The 15,982-nt window shown below is 30.5% G+C and overlaps 1 protein-coding gene across 4 annotated transcripts in view; it reads right to left on the bottom strand.

Moving 5' to 3' along the window:
- Positions 1 to 432: 432 nt before the first annotated feature.
- Positions 433 to 15,982, bottom strand: part of LOC129983915 (intermembrane lipid transfer protein VPS13A-like) — a 419,638-nt gene continuing 404,088 nt past the window's right edge. For all 4 annotated transcript variants that reach the window (XM_056093621.1, XM_056093622.1, XM_056093619.1 and 1 more), the window contains exons 72-77: positions 11,547 to 11,670; positions 9,314 to 9,437; positions 9,157 to 9,223; positions 7,463 to 7,611; positions 5,639 to 5,765; positions 433 to 1,508 (exon numbers count right to left, since the gene is read on the bottom strand). In XM_056093621.1, coding sequence (XP_055949596.1) covers positions 1,374 to 1,508; positions 5,639 to 5,765; positions 7,463 to 7,611; positions 9,157 to 9,223; positions 9,314 to 9,437; positions 11,547 to 11,670 — 726 coding nt within the window. In that variant the 3' untranslated portion in view covers positions 433 to 1,373. The remainder of the gene's footprint in view (positions 1,509 to 5,638; positions 5,766 to 7,462; positions 7,612 to 9,156; positions 9,224 to 9,313; positions 9,438 to 11,546; positions 11,671 to 15,982) is intronic.

Here is a 15,982-nt window from a genome sequence, read left to right on the forward strand (position 1 = left end):
AGTCAAAATTAATAATTTAGCACAAAATTATGCTGAAGTTAAAAATATGACAAAGCAAAATTACATAAAATAAAAAAAATAATCGTAACTAAATAAAACTTTGATAAAATAAAAAAAGAAAAGTAAATTCGAACATTTATGACAAAATAAAAAAAAATAAAAAAATGGCTACTAAAAAAATGATGAAATTCATTAAACAGAGAGGAGATACATTTGCGTTTTATAAAATATCAGCAGGCAAAAATGTAAAAAAATAGCATTAATGTGGTTCAGTATTTATAAACATTGTTAAAATAAATATTTTTCAATACCTTTACTATCTATCAAACTAAAAATAAAAATAAAAAATTTTCTCAACAGTTAATCAGAAAAGAATTTCATTTTAACTATTTTATTACATAAACCAAGAAAATATTTTCTTCATTTGAATTACTTTATCTTTTTAATCACACCAATCTTTATAACAAGAAAAGACTGTGTTTTGAAAAATAATTAGTCCTTATTGTAAAAATATAGATTTTGTTTATATTTGTATCATAATAATCAATTTATTTCTTTAAATAATTTTGAAATACGCTCGAAACCGGTACTCGAATTTTCAAAATATAAAATAGCCAAGCCATAATGCTCAGAATTTCTTTGAATTTATAGAAAAGTTAAATGCGTATCAATATATTTTCTGTTATCTTCTAAAGTGCTTTTTTTCTTTACCTAATTAAGCCTAAATAATTTTATCTCTTAATATGATCTTCATCAAAATAACGAAAGATCATATCAAAATAAATCAAATATTTATAAAAGCCCAAATAAAACAATTAATTTGAATCCTAAGATTTTTTTATTACATTTCTAACTGAATTCAATAATTTCAAGCTTTTTTTTATATATCTAAGTAAATCCAGATGCCTTAAGCCTTTTTTTTTTTTTTTGCACATCTAATTGAATCCATTTACTCCAAGATTTTTTGCATACCTAATTGAATCCATTTATTCCAATATTTCTTTACATATCTAATTGAATCCATTTACTCCAATGTTTCTTTACACATCTAATTGAATCCATTAACCCCAAGTTTTGCTTATAGTTGCATAAGTTAAAATGCAGCTGGTTCTTTTGTTAAATAAAATTAAAACCTTAAGCAATGCAATGAGTTTCAGCTGCCTAACAATGACCGCAGCAAAAAATGTTGCTTACACAACACTCAAATAACTGTTTTTAAAATTTGTTCATCACATTTAGTGTTTACAGCAAAACATATAGTCGCCTAAATAGGCATAAATGTCCATTTGACTAGTTTATGTTCCATGAGCCAGTACAGTAGACTCTGCAATTCGTTTCTCAAATTATGTTCCGTGGCGCAGGAAAGGCACAGCTCATAATGGGCAAGGTTTACCCCTCATGTTGTATAGCAGAACTTTTTCAACTTTGTCTTTCAGCCACTCTAAGACTTGTAGGTCATCGCTCTGTACATACCGCTCATCGCCAGCGAAGTTAAGTATCCAGTCCTCCTGAAAATCAATAGAACATTTTTTCGTCTCTACTAATAATAAAGGAGTTTATGTATGTTGGTGCTTTAAAAAAATGTTTTTTTGACCTTTGAATTACCACATTTCGCACAAATATGCTTTGGAGGGAGAAAAGTTGCTTTTTTGATTAATTTTTAAAAACATTTTAATTGAAAATTCAATTAACTAAAACTCTTAGACAAAATTTTGCGGTTTTTCCTTCGATTACTTCCAAAAAAAAAACAATTGAAAAAACGCCATTTTAAAATTAATTTTGTTTTAACACGCTAATTTTTTTGCCATATTTTCTCTCAAATATAATTACTTTTTTTAAAATTAATTTTAGCATATTTTATAACAATTTATTTCGTTGTTGAAGTGAAACTTAAATCGTATTCATTGTCGTTACTAATATTTTCCTCCCTCCATTTCTTCCATTGTTGATGAACAAAATCCAGTTTATTTTTCCATGTTGAATAAGTTTCAATTAAAAATATGCTTGAAACAAAATTTTGTTAACTTTATTGTTTCTACAGTTAAAGTTTAATTTCAGAATTATATAATAATAATTTTTCCAAGTGTATTGTGCAATTTGTTTCAAAGCATTTTTTTGCATAGTTTTCAACAATGGATATAATTTCTGCAAGGAAATTTATTTAAACTCTTATCATTGTTTCATCTGATATTTAATCACGTGATTTTCTTGTAGTGTTAAAAGTAAAGGAAATAATATTCTGCTACTTGTCTGCTTAGTTTCACGAGGAACCAGAAAATAAAAATTACACTGCCAGAATAACATAAAATTATAATATATTAATTAAAATTTTAATTTTTGTACATTAATAAACAATTAAATTCATTAAAAATTTAATTTAAATTTAAATTAAGTTTTAATTAATTAATTAAAATTTTTGTACATTTTTATTTACACAATTGAGTGACACTTATGATGGGATGCTAAAGGACTCGACTTTATCAGGAAGGTTTATGTATGCAATAAACAAAACAATTATAAAGATGGCAATAGAATTTTAATGCCTATCACAAATGACACTTTAAAAAAATCTTTTGTTGAGAGATTCACAACATCAAATTATACATAGGAGATTTAAATGAATTTAAACACAAACGATATTTCCTGTAGTTCAGATGATCAAAAGAGGCGTCTTATTCTCTAGAAAGTTGTAAAGAAACTTTAAGGACAGATCAAATATAGCGAAATACCATTTTCTTTTATAAATACGACGTTGAAACACAATAGGCAGAAGATGCTGGTGGAGTTTTTATCAGAGAATTAAGTAAAAGAGAAAGTTTAATCATAGATTTAATGAAATACCAATATACAAAAGCGCAAGACCCAAACTGTATAAATCGTACCATATGAATATTATTGCGTCGGATGGTAAACCTTTTGATCACTTACTTTAATAACTTCTGTGCCATGACTTATGCTTGTAATTCTGTTTAATGAGAAGGCCTTTCCTTTGCTATCTCTTATTGTAGTAGAGAAGCGATAATTTAAATAGAGAATTGGTGGGAATGGTAGGAAGGAAATATATTAAAATCACCAAAGTTTTCTTGTTAATTTTTCGTTCTTCCTTATTATCGTACTGTGTATAGTTAAGTTATTGCTCGATTGTCAATTCGTAATTCAGGTGCTATGTTTTTAGGACTTCGGGTTCCATTGAATTAATATTATTCAGTATATCTTCTTCTTTTACTTGATTCACTAACCAAGAACTAACAGTAAGGGAGTTTCCGGGCATTTCTTCTACGGCAAAACTGATTGGTTTTTATCTACATGAACTTTATAAACGCCCGTGTAATTCAATAAATGTGTTACATGTTGAGTGACGATGAATTATATGAACGAGTGCTCTACGTAACCCTTTGACATGTAATAGGAATAATTTAAAGATATTTATCTCCACATCGCTACAATTCCTTCTGAAAAATCCAGCAATGGTTACTGAAATGACAAATGTTATTATATTGAAACGAATTATTACTAATTAGCAGATGCAACAGAAAAATTGGAATCCTGTATTTGTATTATGTGTTTTTGAATATATGCTTCTTTAGAGGCGCATTTCTTGAGTGTACTCATTGTGTACAGTTAATAAATGTGTTACATGTTGAGTGACGATGAATTATATGAACGAGTGCTCTACGTAACCCTTTGACATGTAATGGGAATAATTTAAAGATATTTATCTCCACATCGCTATAATTCCTTCTGAAAAATCCAGCAATAGTTACTGAAATGACAAATGTTATTATATTGAAACGAATTATTACTAATTAGCAGATGCAACAGAAAAATTGGAATCCGGTATTTGTATTATGTGTTTTTGAATATATGCTTCTTTAGAGGCGCATTTCTTGAGTGTACTTGTTGTCTACAGTAAATAAATGTGTTAAATGTTGAGTGACGATGAATTATATGAATGAGGGCTCTACGTAACCCTTTGACAAGTAATAGGAATAATTTAAAGATATTTATCCCCACATCGCTATAATTCCTTCTGAAAAATCCAGCAATAGTTACTGAAATGACAAATGTTATTATATTGAAACGAATTATTACTAATTAGCAGATGCAACAGAAAAATTGGAATCCGGTATTTGTATTATGTGTTTTTGAATATATGCTTCTTTAGAGGCGCATTTCTTGAGTGTACTTGTTGTCTACAGTAAATAAATGTGTTAAATGTTGAGTGACGATGAATTATATGAATGAGGGCTCTACGTAACCCTTTTACAAGTAATAGGAATAATTTAAAGATATTTATCCCCACATCGCTATAATTCCTTCTGAAAAATCCAGCAATAGTTACTGAAATGACAAATGTTATTATATTGAAATGAATTATTACTAATTAGCCGATGCAACAGAAAAATTGGAATCCGGTATTTGTATTATGTGTTTTTGAATATGTGTGAATATATGCTTCTTTAGAGGCGAATTTCTTGAGTGTACTTGCTGTGTACAGTCAATCACCCAGCCACCATTTAACGAAGCAGTATCGATAATTCTTGAGTGTGCTATCGGAAAACGCATGGTTTATTTCTAAAAATTAATAAAGAATTAAGAAGTACTAAGTGGAAAATGAGAAGAAAATTTATTAATGCTTATTTTTTGATTTAAAATTACCATTAACAGATTGGAGTTGCAGGTTTTATCTGAAAGTTAAGAATCAATACCAATCGAGATTCAGGTATTCTCTTAGAATTAAGAACCAATACCAAGAGAATTGCAAGTATTATCAAAGAGTAATAACCGGTATGAAGAGAGTTCCAAAAAGAGGTACTCTCTTAGAGTTAAGAACCAACACCAAGAGAACTGCAAGTATTCTCAGAGAGTAATAACCAGTATGAAGAAAGTTCTAAAAAGTTCTAAGTTCTAAAGTTCTCTTAGAGTTAAGAACCAACACCAAGAGAATTGCAAATATTCTCAGAGAGTAATAACCAGTATGAAGAGAGTTCCAAAAAGAGGTACTCTCTTAGAGTTAAGAACCAGCACCAAGAGAACTGCAAGTATTCTCAGAGAGTAATAACCAGTACGAAGAAAGTTCCAAAAAAGAGATATTCTCTTAGAGTTAAGAACCAACACCAAGAGAACTGCAAGTATTCTCAAAGAGTAATAACCAGTATGAAGAGAGTTCCAAAAAGAGGTACTCTCTTAGAGTTAAAAACCAACACCAAGATAACTGCAAGTATTCTCAGGGAGTAATAACCAGTAAGAAGAAAGTTCCAAAAAAGAGATATTCTCTTAGAGTTAAGAAACAACACCAAGAGAACTCCAAGTACTCTCAGAGAGGAATAACCAATATCAAAAGACTTGCAAAATTTATAGTTGCAAGAGAGAGAAAAAAAAACCTTTCTCCAAGATCAGAAATCCAACGCTTATGCAACGAAATATCATTTAAAGTCTTAATTTAATTATATATTTTTCTATTATTTTTATTTTCTATTTTTTTAATTATAATTTGAAGGTGAACATAATACTTTAGAATAAAATGAAAAACCATTAAAGATGTTCTATATATTTTTTTATTTCATTATATAGATATTTAGTAAAGATCTTTGCAAAAGTGGAAGTGCCAATAATGTAGTAGTTTATTTATTTTTACCTGCTTTACTTTAATTACAAGATTATGGCCTTGTATATGGGGTACTGTCAAGACATCGTCGACGCTTATCACCCATTCGACGATCCATCCGCCCCAGAAGCGTCCTTTTTCCAAAAGAAACAAATGCCTGAAAGATAAACACTTAATAATTTTTCTATTTTCAAAAATTCAAGCAATTATTTGAATAAACACGTGAAATAGACTTTAATTCTTAAATTATCCATAGCTGTGTTTGAAACATACATACATACATACTATAAGGTTCTGTAAAATCTGTAATTTCAAAAGAACCTATTTTAGTTTTGCTTACATTCTGTTTGATGTTATTATTCACATTATGAGTATTTCATTTATTTTATACTTTAACTAAACTATGAAATTTATAATAGCAATTAATTCCACACATAATACTTGAAATGCAAACAGCGAAAGGCATATATTTCTCAAGGAAGAATGCATATCAAGCTGGAAGCAGTTCAAGATCAAATACGATGTATGATGTATTAAGGTAAAACCGTACATACATGTTAAATTTTCTTCGTGGCTGTATGATCAGATTAAAACGACTCACAAAATGCACAAAACCGCTGTTACGATATTTTCACAATATTGTATAGTATTCAAAATATTGAGCAAAAATGTGGTTCGGAGTGACCCATGGAAGGATCTGTCTATACATATAAAAAGTACATAACAGGTAAATATGCGATAAAAAAGTCTCAAAATAAACTTTTTAGCATCGAAATTTTTAAAAATTCCCCCATAAGGAATGGAAATATTCGATCTTTTTTTGCTGGAGATATTTCATACCTCCGGTAGGTCCTTCAAGCCGAGGATAAGGGAGGTCTGAACAGAATTCAGTTTCTGACTTAATGGTCTATAGATTTCAGCAGATTAGAAGACACTGGTGTAAGAAACAGATTTGATTCCTTAATTTCAAAATGATTTTACTAATTCATTCCATTGAAAATCATTCAAATAACATTCAGAATTCAATACCTTAGTTTCAGTTGATAGAAAAATGAAATGCCGTTTTACTTATGTTGTAAGCTATTAAAGTAAGTTAAGATATAAATTATTTTAAAGTAGCTTGGATCATTTTTTACAAAGAGATGGGTCATTTAGTGTAATAAACTTACTGGATTCCATTCTATAAGTAAATTGTTTTGCTAAAATCATCTAATAGATACTACTGAACTATCAAGATTCTTTATTTATTTGAAGAAATTAAATACTTTCTTTAGAAAGATTTTTAAAAATGCAGCTTTTCTATTAAATTTTTATGGAAAAGCTGCATTTCCATTTAATGCTTTACTGCAGAAACAACAAACTTCTAAAAGAAATAATTTGTATGCATTGTAGACATTTCTTACATCACAGTTTGGATTAATATATTTCTTCCCATCTGCAGCATATCCGAAAAAAAAAATCACATATTTTAATTAATTTATTTTTGGTGGGTGACATATATGATATAAAAAGATATGTGCTCGAGATGTACAGAAAAACACAAATTTACTCTTTACACAAATTTATTTCTATGTATATCAAATTTTACTGAATATAGTTTTACATTGTTATCTTACTTTATCATAGCATTCCTTATCACTAAATTTTTGGAAAAAAGAGACAAACAACAAAAAAAGAGCTTTCCGGTTTTTCAGGTAAAAATCACCACGTGTAAAGAAAATTTTGATACAAAATTGTAATTTAAAACATTTAGTGATATAAAGGTGACAAAAATATCAGAACATAGATGTTCTTAATTTCTTCCCCTAAAAATGCATATCTTCAAATTTAAATAAATTTTCCATTCTCTCTCACCTATCAGTCACCAAAGCCACTCTTGTCCTGTCATGAGGCGACAAAGCAGCGTGTGCCCAATACACATCTGTTTCTGCATAGTGTCCTTTGCTAACTTGTTCCAGAAGGTGGCAGCCTGATGCTAGATATGGAGAATATGGCCTAAGTCCCTGAAATGAAAGATTTTTTTATAAATACTTGCAAAAGAAAAAACGCATAAAATAAGTCCAGAAATGTCATCGATTATTATGTTCAATAATAATGAAATACACTTAAATGTATGGTACAGCAGTTTCAAGTATAAGGATATGCTGTCTGCAGTCTTTGTCTAATAGCAATACATGTCTCCCTTCTCTACAAAGTTCAGAAAATTTCCTCGAATTTCATGACCATCGATTGTAAATGGCAAATATCTGTACAAACAGCAATTTTAGGTATAAGGATAAAAAATCTTCGGATAAGGAAATCCAGTCTGCTACTACAAAGAGATGACAATATACATTTCCCCCTGTAATCAGTTCGGAAAATATCAATGAACTGCAGGTTCATTAATTGTAAAAGGCAATATCTGTATGATACATCAATTTTAGATATAAGATTAACAAATTTTCGGATAAGGAATCCCAGTATCCTGCCTGCAGAGAGATGATAATACATCCCTTTTCTATATTAAGTTCGGAAAATATCATTAAATTGCAGGTCCAATAATAGTGAAAGGAAAATATCTACATGGTATAACAATTTCAAGAACAAGATATGAAATCTGTTCTGAAAATTTTTCTACATAGAGATGACAATACATTTCTTCCTTTGCAGAAAATGTCATTGAATTTTATGTCCAATAAATATGAAAAGCAAATATCTGTATGATACAACAATTTCAAGCACAAAGATATAAATGCGATCTTTCTCTACATAGATCAGACACTACATACCTCCCTCTTCTACAAATTTCAGAAAATATAATTTAATTTTATGTCCAATAATAGTGAAAGACAAATTTCTCCATGGTGCAGCAATCTTAAGTGAAAGGATAAGAAGCCCAGTTTCTTGTCTACACATATATGGCAATGCATATCTCCTTCCTTTATTGTGAAATACACCTCATTGAAAAGCATTTTACTATTTGTCTTGTATCCCGATAATATTTAATGTGTCTAAACATATACATATTTAGCAGTCTGTCTGGAGGTAATGAAACATTATTTCTTTGCGCAATCACGCTCTCACATACAAGTATGTGTTGTAATAACAGAGTTACTTGAGGGAAAACGTAAGATCATATATCAGAATGTTTATTATCAGCCTGAAAATGAGAATAAAAAGGTGATGCAATACAACATTTTCATTCTGAGCATTAGTCTTTTGGACAGAAAATGTATCCAGTTTTTTATATTATTCATTTGCTGCAAATCTGACGTTATGAGAAAATCGAAAACCATCATTGGCTTAGTCACATAGTGCACACCATGAATAATGCCTTTGAATAAATTGCTGGCATCCCCTGCCTTTTGGGCAGGGCATGCCAGCAATTGATATTAGCTAGTCCTAATTGTTGGTGGCAGCTTACTTGTGAGTCGTTTGCTTCTGTATAATAAACCAATTAAGATGTTCGACGGGAATAACTTTTAATTTATCATATCAAAATCAAAAATTATAAAAATAACTAATAACTACTCGAATAAATATATAAGAATATAAGGAAATATTTTTACTTCAGCTGGATTAATATATCTTGGCAAACGCATCCTTAAGACAACACTCTCACCCATTTCAGCAGCTCTAGAAATAAAAAGACCAAAATTAGAAATTAATCCGAAATTTTTTAAAGACAAAATTACAATTATGATTTCATAAGTGTTTAGCAATTACCTTCTTATTCCATCGAAGGCCATACTGACCATATCCATGACACCACCTGCTGGTTTTGTTATTAGTCCAAGCAGACCCTTACCAATTCCTCGGAAGAAGCCTTCGACTCCTTCTTGCTGGCCCCCTAGGAATTAAGAACAAATTACAAAAAGTGGATGAGTCAAATCAATCATAAAATTTTAAAGCATGTATAATCGTTTACCAAAAAAAAAAAAGGAACACCATTGTAATTTTGCTATTATTTCTCGTATCTTTACAAAATTGATGTAGAGGAAACTATCTGAAAAGGACAAATTTGTTGATATAGATAAATTGATTAACCTATTTAATTAACATAGTTAATTAATAACTATCTCGAAATTTTTCTATTGTTGAAATCGAGCTGTTTTTAAGAATTCGATTCAGCAGGTTAGTTTTTCTCCCCAACAAAAGTTTTACTATTTACAATTCATTTTATTTCCATTTCCATCGCTAAATATCCATATAAAAATCCATACCCATATAAATCTATTTTTGTTATTTATGAATTTATTTCGTGATTTTATGAAATAGGATTATTTTCTTTTGGGTGAATAAAAAATATTTTGAAAAAATATGCATTACTTTCTAAGATATCACCGAAAATTGATAAACTCATTTAAAATTGGAAGCGTCGTTTTTCAAAACACTATATTAATATTTGGAATTATCATCAGAATTCCATAAAATTTTATTGTGAGGTTAATTTCATTGTGAAGAATTGTTTCAGTTAAAAACAAATTGATAGCCGTAATGAAAAAATTTCGAGTTAATAATTAATTAACTTTGTTAATTAATTCGGTTAGTTAGTTTGTCGATCTCAATAAACCTGCCCTCACAAGTCATTTCCATCGACACTAAATTTGTGATGATGCGATAATAAAGAAAAAAGTTACAGGTGTATTTCATTTTTATACGACTGTACCTAGTGTTTAACAATAGAGTATTTATGTCATTTAAAAAAACTATGTCCTAAAGAGCCTATCAGAATATGGTAAAATGGATGATACATTAAAAGTTCTAAAATTCATTGATAGAGGAAGATAGTCAAACTGCTTTTAAAGTGAACATAATTCACTAGCATGATATAATACTGTAATCGTAACAAAGATGCATATTAATAAGGAATAGTATGTGGTATAAACATTAGTTACAATTACCATATAGAGATCGATAGCATTTATTTTCAGACAAGAGTAATTCAATTCCAATCAGAGCACAACTGTTTACATTAAATCAAAACAAGTGGCAAATCAAAAGTCAATTGGGTTCTCTAAGAGTGATATCGGCTTCAATTAAATCAAAAATGTGACTATCAAAAGGAAGATATGAAAGTGCGGTATCGATCTCAATTAAATAAAATCAGGTGGCATATCAAAAATTAAAGGAGATATGTAAATAGCATATTGTTTTCAAATAAATTAAAAAATGTGGCATATCAAAAATGAAAAGGAAGATGTAAATAGAGTATCGATGTTTCAGTTATTAATTTAAAGGGTGTTGATAGAACGAAATATTTATGGGCTTATCGAGTTAAAATTGGCAGATATTATAAATTCTTAATTTTATTGATTAGTGAGTCTTTCTGTCCTCAATTATGTTTAAGTTTTTAGATAAATTAAAAGAAACTAAAACGATTACGATAAAGATCTTTACGATCAGGGTTGATAAACAATCTTGGCGATACATCTGAAATTTTTGGGAAATGCAAGAAATATGAAGCATCTCTATTAGAAACAGAATTCCAAGATCCTTCTATAAATTCTACATCAAGTCAGGAACTATAAAAAGTAACGCATTGAAGTTTATTTTCTCTTTGAAGCGTCGTTCACAAAGCGAGCTCTCTAGCTGTTCACTCCTCTGAGTACTATTGATGTTCTGAATTAGCCATTTTCTGTCTGTTAAATTGCGCGTTGTTTGGTTGTGTTTTTGCTACCAGTGTTTCATGATTATAGTGGAGGAAATTCCCCTTTTCGACAATAAGCCTGTCCTACCTTTTTCATCGCACAGAAACCAGGCGAATTTCATACCAATATAAGTAGTAAATGCGTACCACTCTCTGTATTAAAAGAAATTCACAAATAATTAAAATTATGTTGTAAATCTTTCTAATTAACGTTAAATTTTAAGTTTGGAGATTATTTGGATTTATTTTGCTCCAGAGTACTGCTAGAGGATATATATATATATATATTTTTGAAATTATCCTTTTTACCAGTAACAGGCTGCACAACAACGCCAGATAAACCAAGAACAACTCCCAGAACAAATGTTTTGGCGGCAGTGCAGAGGCTTTCAGGGAGAGAAGTGGATCGTAACTGCATACGTTGTTGTCGCTTCTGTGAAAACAAAAAATAACATTTAATTGTATTTATCAATATTTTAATACTTTTTGATGGCAATAATCTACTCTCTAATGATGAGTAGTTGATGCCAAAAATGGCGTTACACCGATAAAAATTTCATAATTAAAATAAAAAATAGAATAGAAAATAATCTTCTCTCAATAGCTGTTAAGTGATAAAAAAAAATTTGTTTTTAATATTCTTGATTTTGCCTAAAAGTTTTTTTTTATGAATCATATGAGCCGTTTATTTTGAAAGCGGGGCAAATCCATTTTTGAAAAAAATAGAGATAATGGAAGTACAGATAAAACTTGTTATGATCTTTATTATGCGTAAACAATTTAAAATCATATTCTAGTATTTTGGTGATGGCAGTTTTAGCTCTTAAGAGTATTGAAAATATGTTGATTTTGAAAGTGGTGCAAGTCCATCTTAGATTGAAATTATTTTTGACCGAATATATTACGGCAAAAATTAGCTCCGGTTGCTCTATGGTGAAGCAAATGTGGCCGTTTGATATCATTTCTGAAATCTAAGGTGTTTCTATCTATTTTTCTTTAATAATGAAAATCGGTGGTTGTACAGTGCTTCATAAATAATAAAAATTATTTCTTAATTTTGTGTTTCAATAATAATAATATTATTATCGATAATGTTATATTCGATAATAATAATATTATTAATAATATTATATCTATTTATAGTTAAACAATTCCCGATTTCTCCATCGGTATTTTTATTTTTTTTAAACCGCTTTCTCCAGAGGTTGAGTTGAAAATAAATATCCGCGTTTCATTTCATGTATTAAACATTTAGTATATTTTCGACAATTTCGTATTACTTTATAGTAATCCTGGGGAAACTGGTTTTCTGGATTTCCAATTCTACCACTCCAAAATCACGATCGTTCAGTAAATTGAATGTCCTGACCAAAAAAAAAATTATGATCAATGATATTTATTTCAATGTTACTGGACTGAAGTAATGCAAGTAAATATATTGTTATCAAAACACAAAATTAAGATATGCTTTTTGTTATTTATGAAATACTGTACAACCACCGATTTTCATTATCAAAGATAGATAGATAGAAACACCCTAGATTTCAGAAATGATATTAAACGGCCACATTTGCTTCACCATAGAGCAACCGGAGCTAAGTTTTGCCGTAATAAAAATAATTTTAATCTAAGATGGACTTGCACCACTTTCAAAATAAACAGATTTTCAATGCTGTGAAGGACTAAAACTACCATCTCTAAAATACTAGAATCTGATTTTTTTTTTACTTTAAATTGTTTATGCATAAAAACATCATAACAAATTTTATATATAACTACCATTATCTAAATTTTTTTTCAAAAACTGACTTGCCCCACTTTCAAAATAAACGGCTCACATGGATCTAATTAGATTCATATCCAATAAAGACCTTATTAGATGCAAATCTGATGTGGGCCTCATTACATGCATATTTGAATATATCTAGTTATTTACAGCTCTAAATAGATGCAGACCTGATTCAGATAGAATTAGATGCAGATCTATTTATATGCGGGCCTAATAAGATGCAGTTATATTTAGATGCGGGTCTCATGCGCGCGTAATTAGATACATGACTGATGCTGACAAATTAGAAGCAGCCTAGATTCCGATCTAATTAGATGCAAATCAAATGCAGATTTAAATATGGATCTAATTAAATGTAGATCTGATGCGGACCTAATTAAATGCAGATTTGATGCGGTCCTAATTAGAGGCAGACTAGATGTAGACCTAATTAGATGCAGATTTGATGCGGTCCTAATTAGAGGCAGACTAGATGCAGACCTAATTAGATGCAGTTCTATTTAGATGCGGATCTAATTAGATGATAAATCTGATGCAGGCCGCAATAGATGCAGATCTAAATTGATCTAGTTACATGCAGTTCTAATTAGAAGCAGAACTTATAAGATGCAGGTATAATTTGATGCAGATCTAAATTGATCTAGTTACATGCAGTTCTAATTAGAAGCAGAACTTATAAGATGCAGGTATAATTTGATGCAGACTTCATGCAGGTCTAATTAGATGCAGTTCTATTTAGAAGCGGATCTAATTTGATGCAGATATAATGGGAGCCTAATTAGTTGCATATCTAATTTTATATATTTACATGCAGTTCTAATCAGATGCAGGTGTGATGCGGCCCTAATTAGATAAGGCCTGATTCAGATCTAAATTGGATACTGTCCTAATTACATGCAGTTCTATTTAGATGCAGATATGATGTTGGCCTAATTATATGCAGACATGATTCAGATCTAATTAGATGCACACCTGATGCAAATCTATTTAGATATGGATCTAAAAAAAAATGAAGATCTGAAGCAGGTCTAATTAGATGCAAATTTGATGCAGGCCTAATTAGCTGCACACTAGATGCAGGCCTAATTAGCTGCAGTTCTATTTAGATGAGGATCTAATTAGATGCAAGTCAGATGCAGATTTAATTTGGATCTAATTAAATGTAGATCTGATACTAGCCTAATTAGATGTTTCCAGGCAGAAGTGCAAGCTTTAAAGATGGCCATTGAATATTGTGAAAGGGTGGAGGACGGACAGAAGTGCTCAATTTTTTCAGATTCTCTCTCAGTCCTACAAGCCATACAGTCTTCTCACAATTGTAATAAGGAAATATGGACGATAAAATAAAAGATAAAAAGTGTAAAAACTAACAAGTGGATAGACTTGAATTGGGTTAAGGCCCATATTGGGATATATGGTAATGAAAAGGCGGATCAATATGCAAAGTTGGCGGCACAGAAAGAGGGTGTTGATATGGTTGTCCCCAAATCAAATGGTGTCTTAAAATGGGAATTAAGAGAAGAAATAAAGCTGCAGTGGTTTGACAGATGGTATATGTCCAAAAACGGAAGAGTAACTTTCGATTTTATTCCTAATCCAGAAATAAAAATAAGAAGATACTATCCACTGATAATTCAAATTATATCAGGACATGGGAGATTTCCTGCATATTTCCAAAATTTGGAAGAATGCAGGACAATAAATGCATTTGTGGAGGAATCGGTACTGTTTACCACTATTTAAAGGAATGTATTGAAATCTCGGAGCTAAGAAAAAAATCTGAAAATTATAAATAATGACTTAAGTACAGTACTGATGGTACCAGGTAATCTTAAAACTCTGAAGGACATGATGTCAAAAATTGTCAGTTTTTACCAACTATTTGAGAGTTTGTAGATAAGGAAGAAGGACAATAATTGACCACTTTGTGGCCAATTACCTCGAGGAGAATGTCAGTTTGACAAATCGGTCAATGCAAGGATGGACAATACTCAAGATAGCAGTCGGCCACAACAAATCCTGTCGATACTGCTACGTTCAGTGGTGGCGGGGTGGTCGGCTGTACGCAAGAAGAAGAAGAAGAAGCCTAATTAGATGTAGACCTGATTCCGCACTAATTAGATGCAAACTTGATGCAGATTTGCATCTAATCAACATGCAGTTCTGATAGAGGCCTAATTAGATGCAGATTTGATGCAGGGTTAATTAGATGCAGTTCTATTGAGATGCGGGCCTAATAAGATGCAGTTCTATTTAGATGCGGATCTCATGCGCGCTTAATTAGATGCTGGACAAATGCTGGAATAATTAGATGCTGACCTGATTCCGATCTAATTAGATGCAGACATGATGCAGGCCTAATTAGATGTAGTTCTATTTAGATGCAGATCAGATGTGGGCCTTATTAGATGCAGATTTGAATACATCTAGTTATTTACAGCTCTAAATAGCTACAAATGTAATTAGATGCAGTTCTGTTGCGAGCCTAATAAGATGCAGACCTGATTCAGATATAATTAGATGCAGATCTATTTAGATACGGATATCATGCACGCTTAATTAGATGCAGGACTCATCCAGTCCTAATTAGATGCAGACTTCATGCCGGCCTAATTAGATGCAATTCTATTTAGATGCAGATTTGAATATATGTAGTTATTTACAGCTCTAAATATATTCAGATGTAATTAGATGCATTTCTGATGTGGGCCTAATAAGATGCAGACCTGATTTAGATATAATTAGATGCAGTTCTATTTAGATGCGGACCTAATTAGATACTAATCTGATGTGGGCCTTATTAGATGCAGATTTGAATATATCTAGTTATTTACAGCTCTAAATAGATGCAGATGTAATTAGATGCAGATCTGATTCCACTCTAATTGGGGGCCAACCTGATGCAGATTTAGATATAGATCTAATTACATGTAGTTCTGATGGAGGCCTAATTAGA

The sequence above is a fragment of the Argiope bruennichi genome, chromosome 9 (genome assembly GCF_947563725.1).
Source record: "Argiope bruennichi chromosome 9, qqArgBrue1.1, whole genome shotgun sequence".
In the NCBI taxonomy this organism is placed as follows: Eukaryota; Metazoa; Arthropoda; class Arachnida; order Araneae; family Araneidae; genus Argiope; species Argiope bruennichi.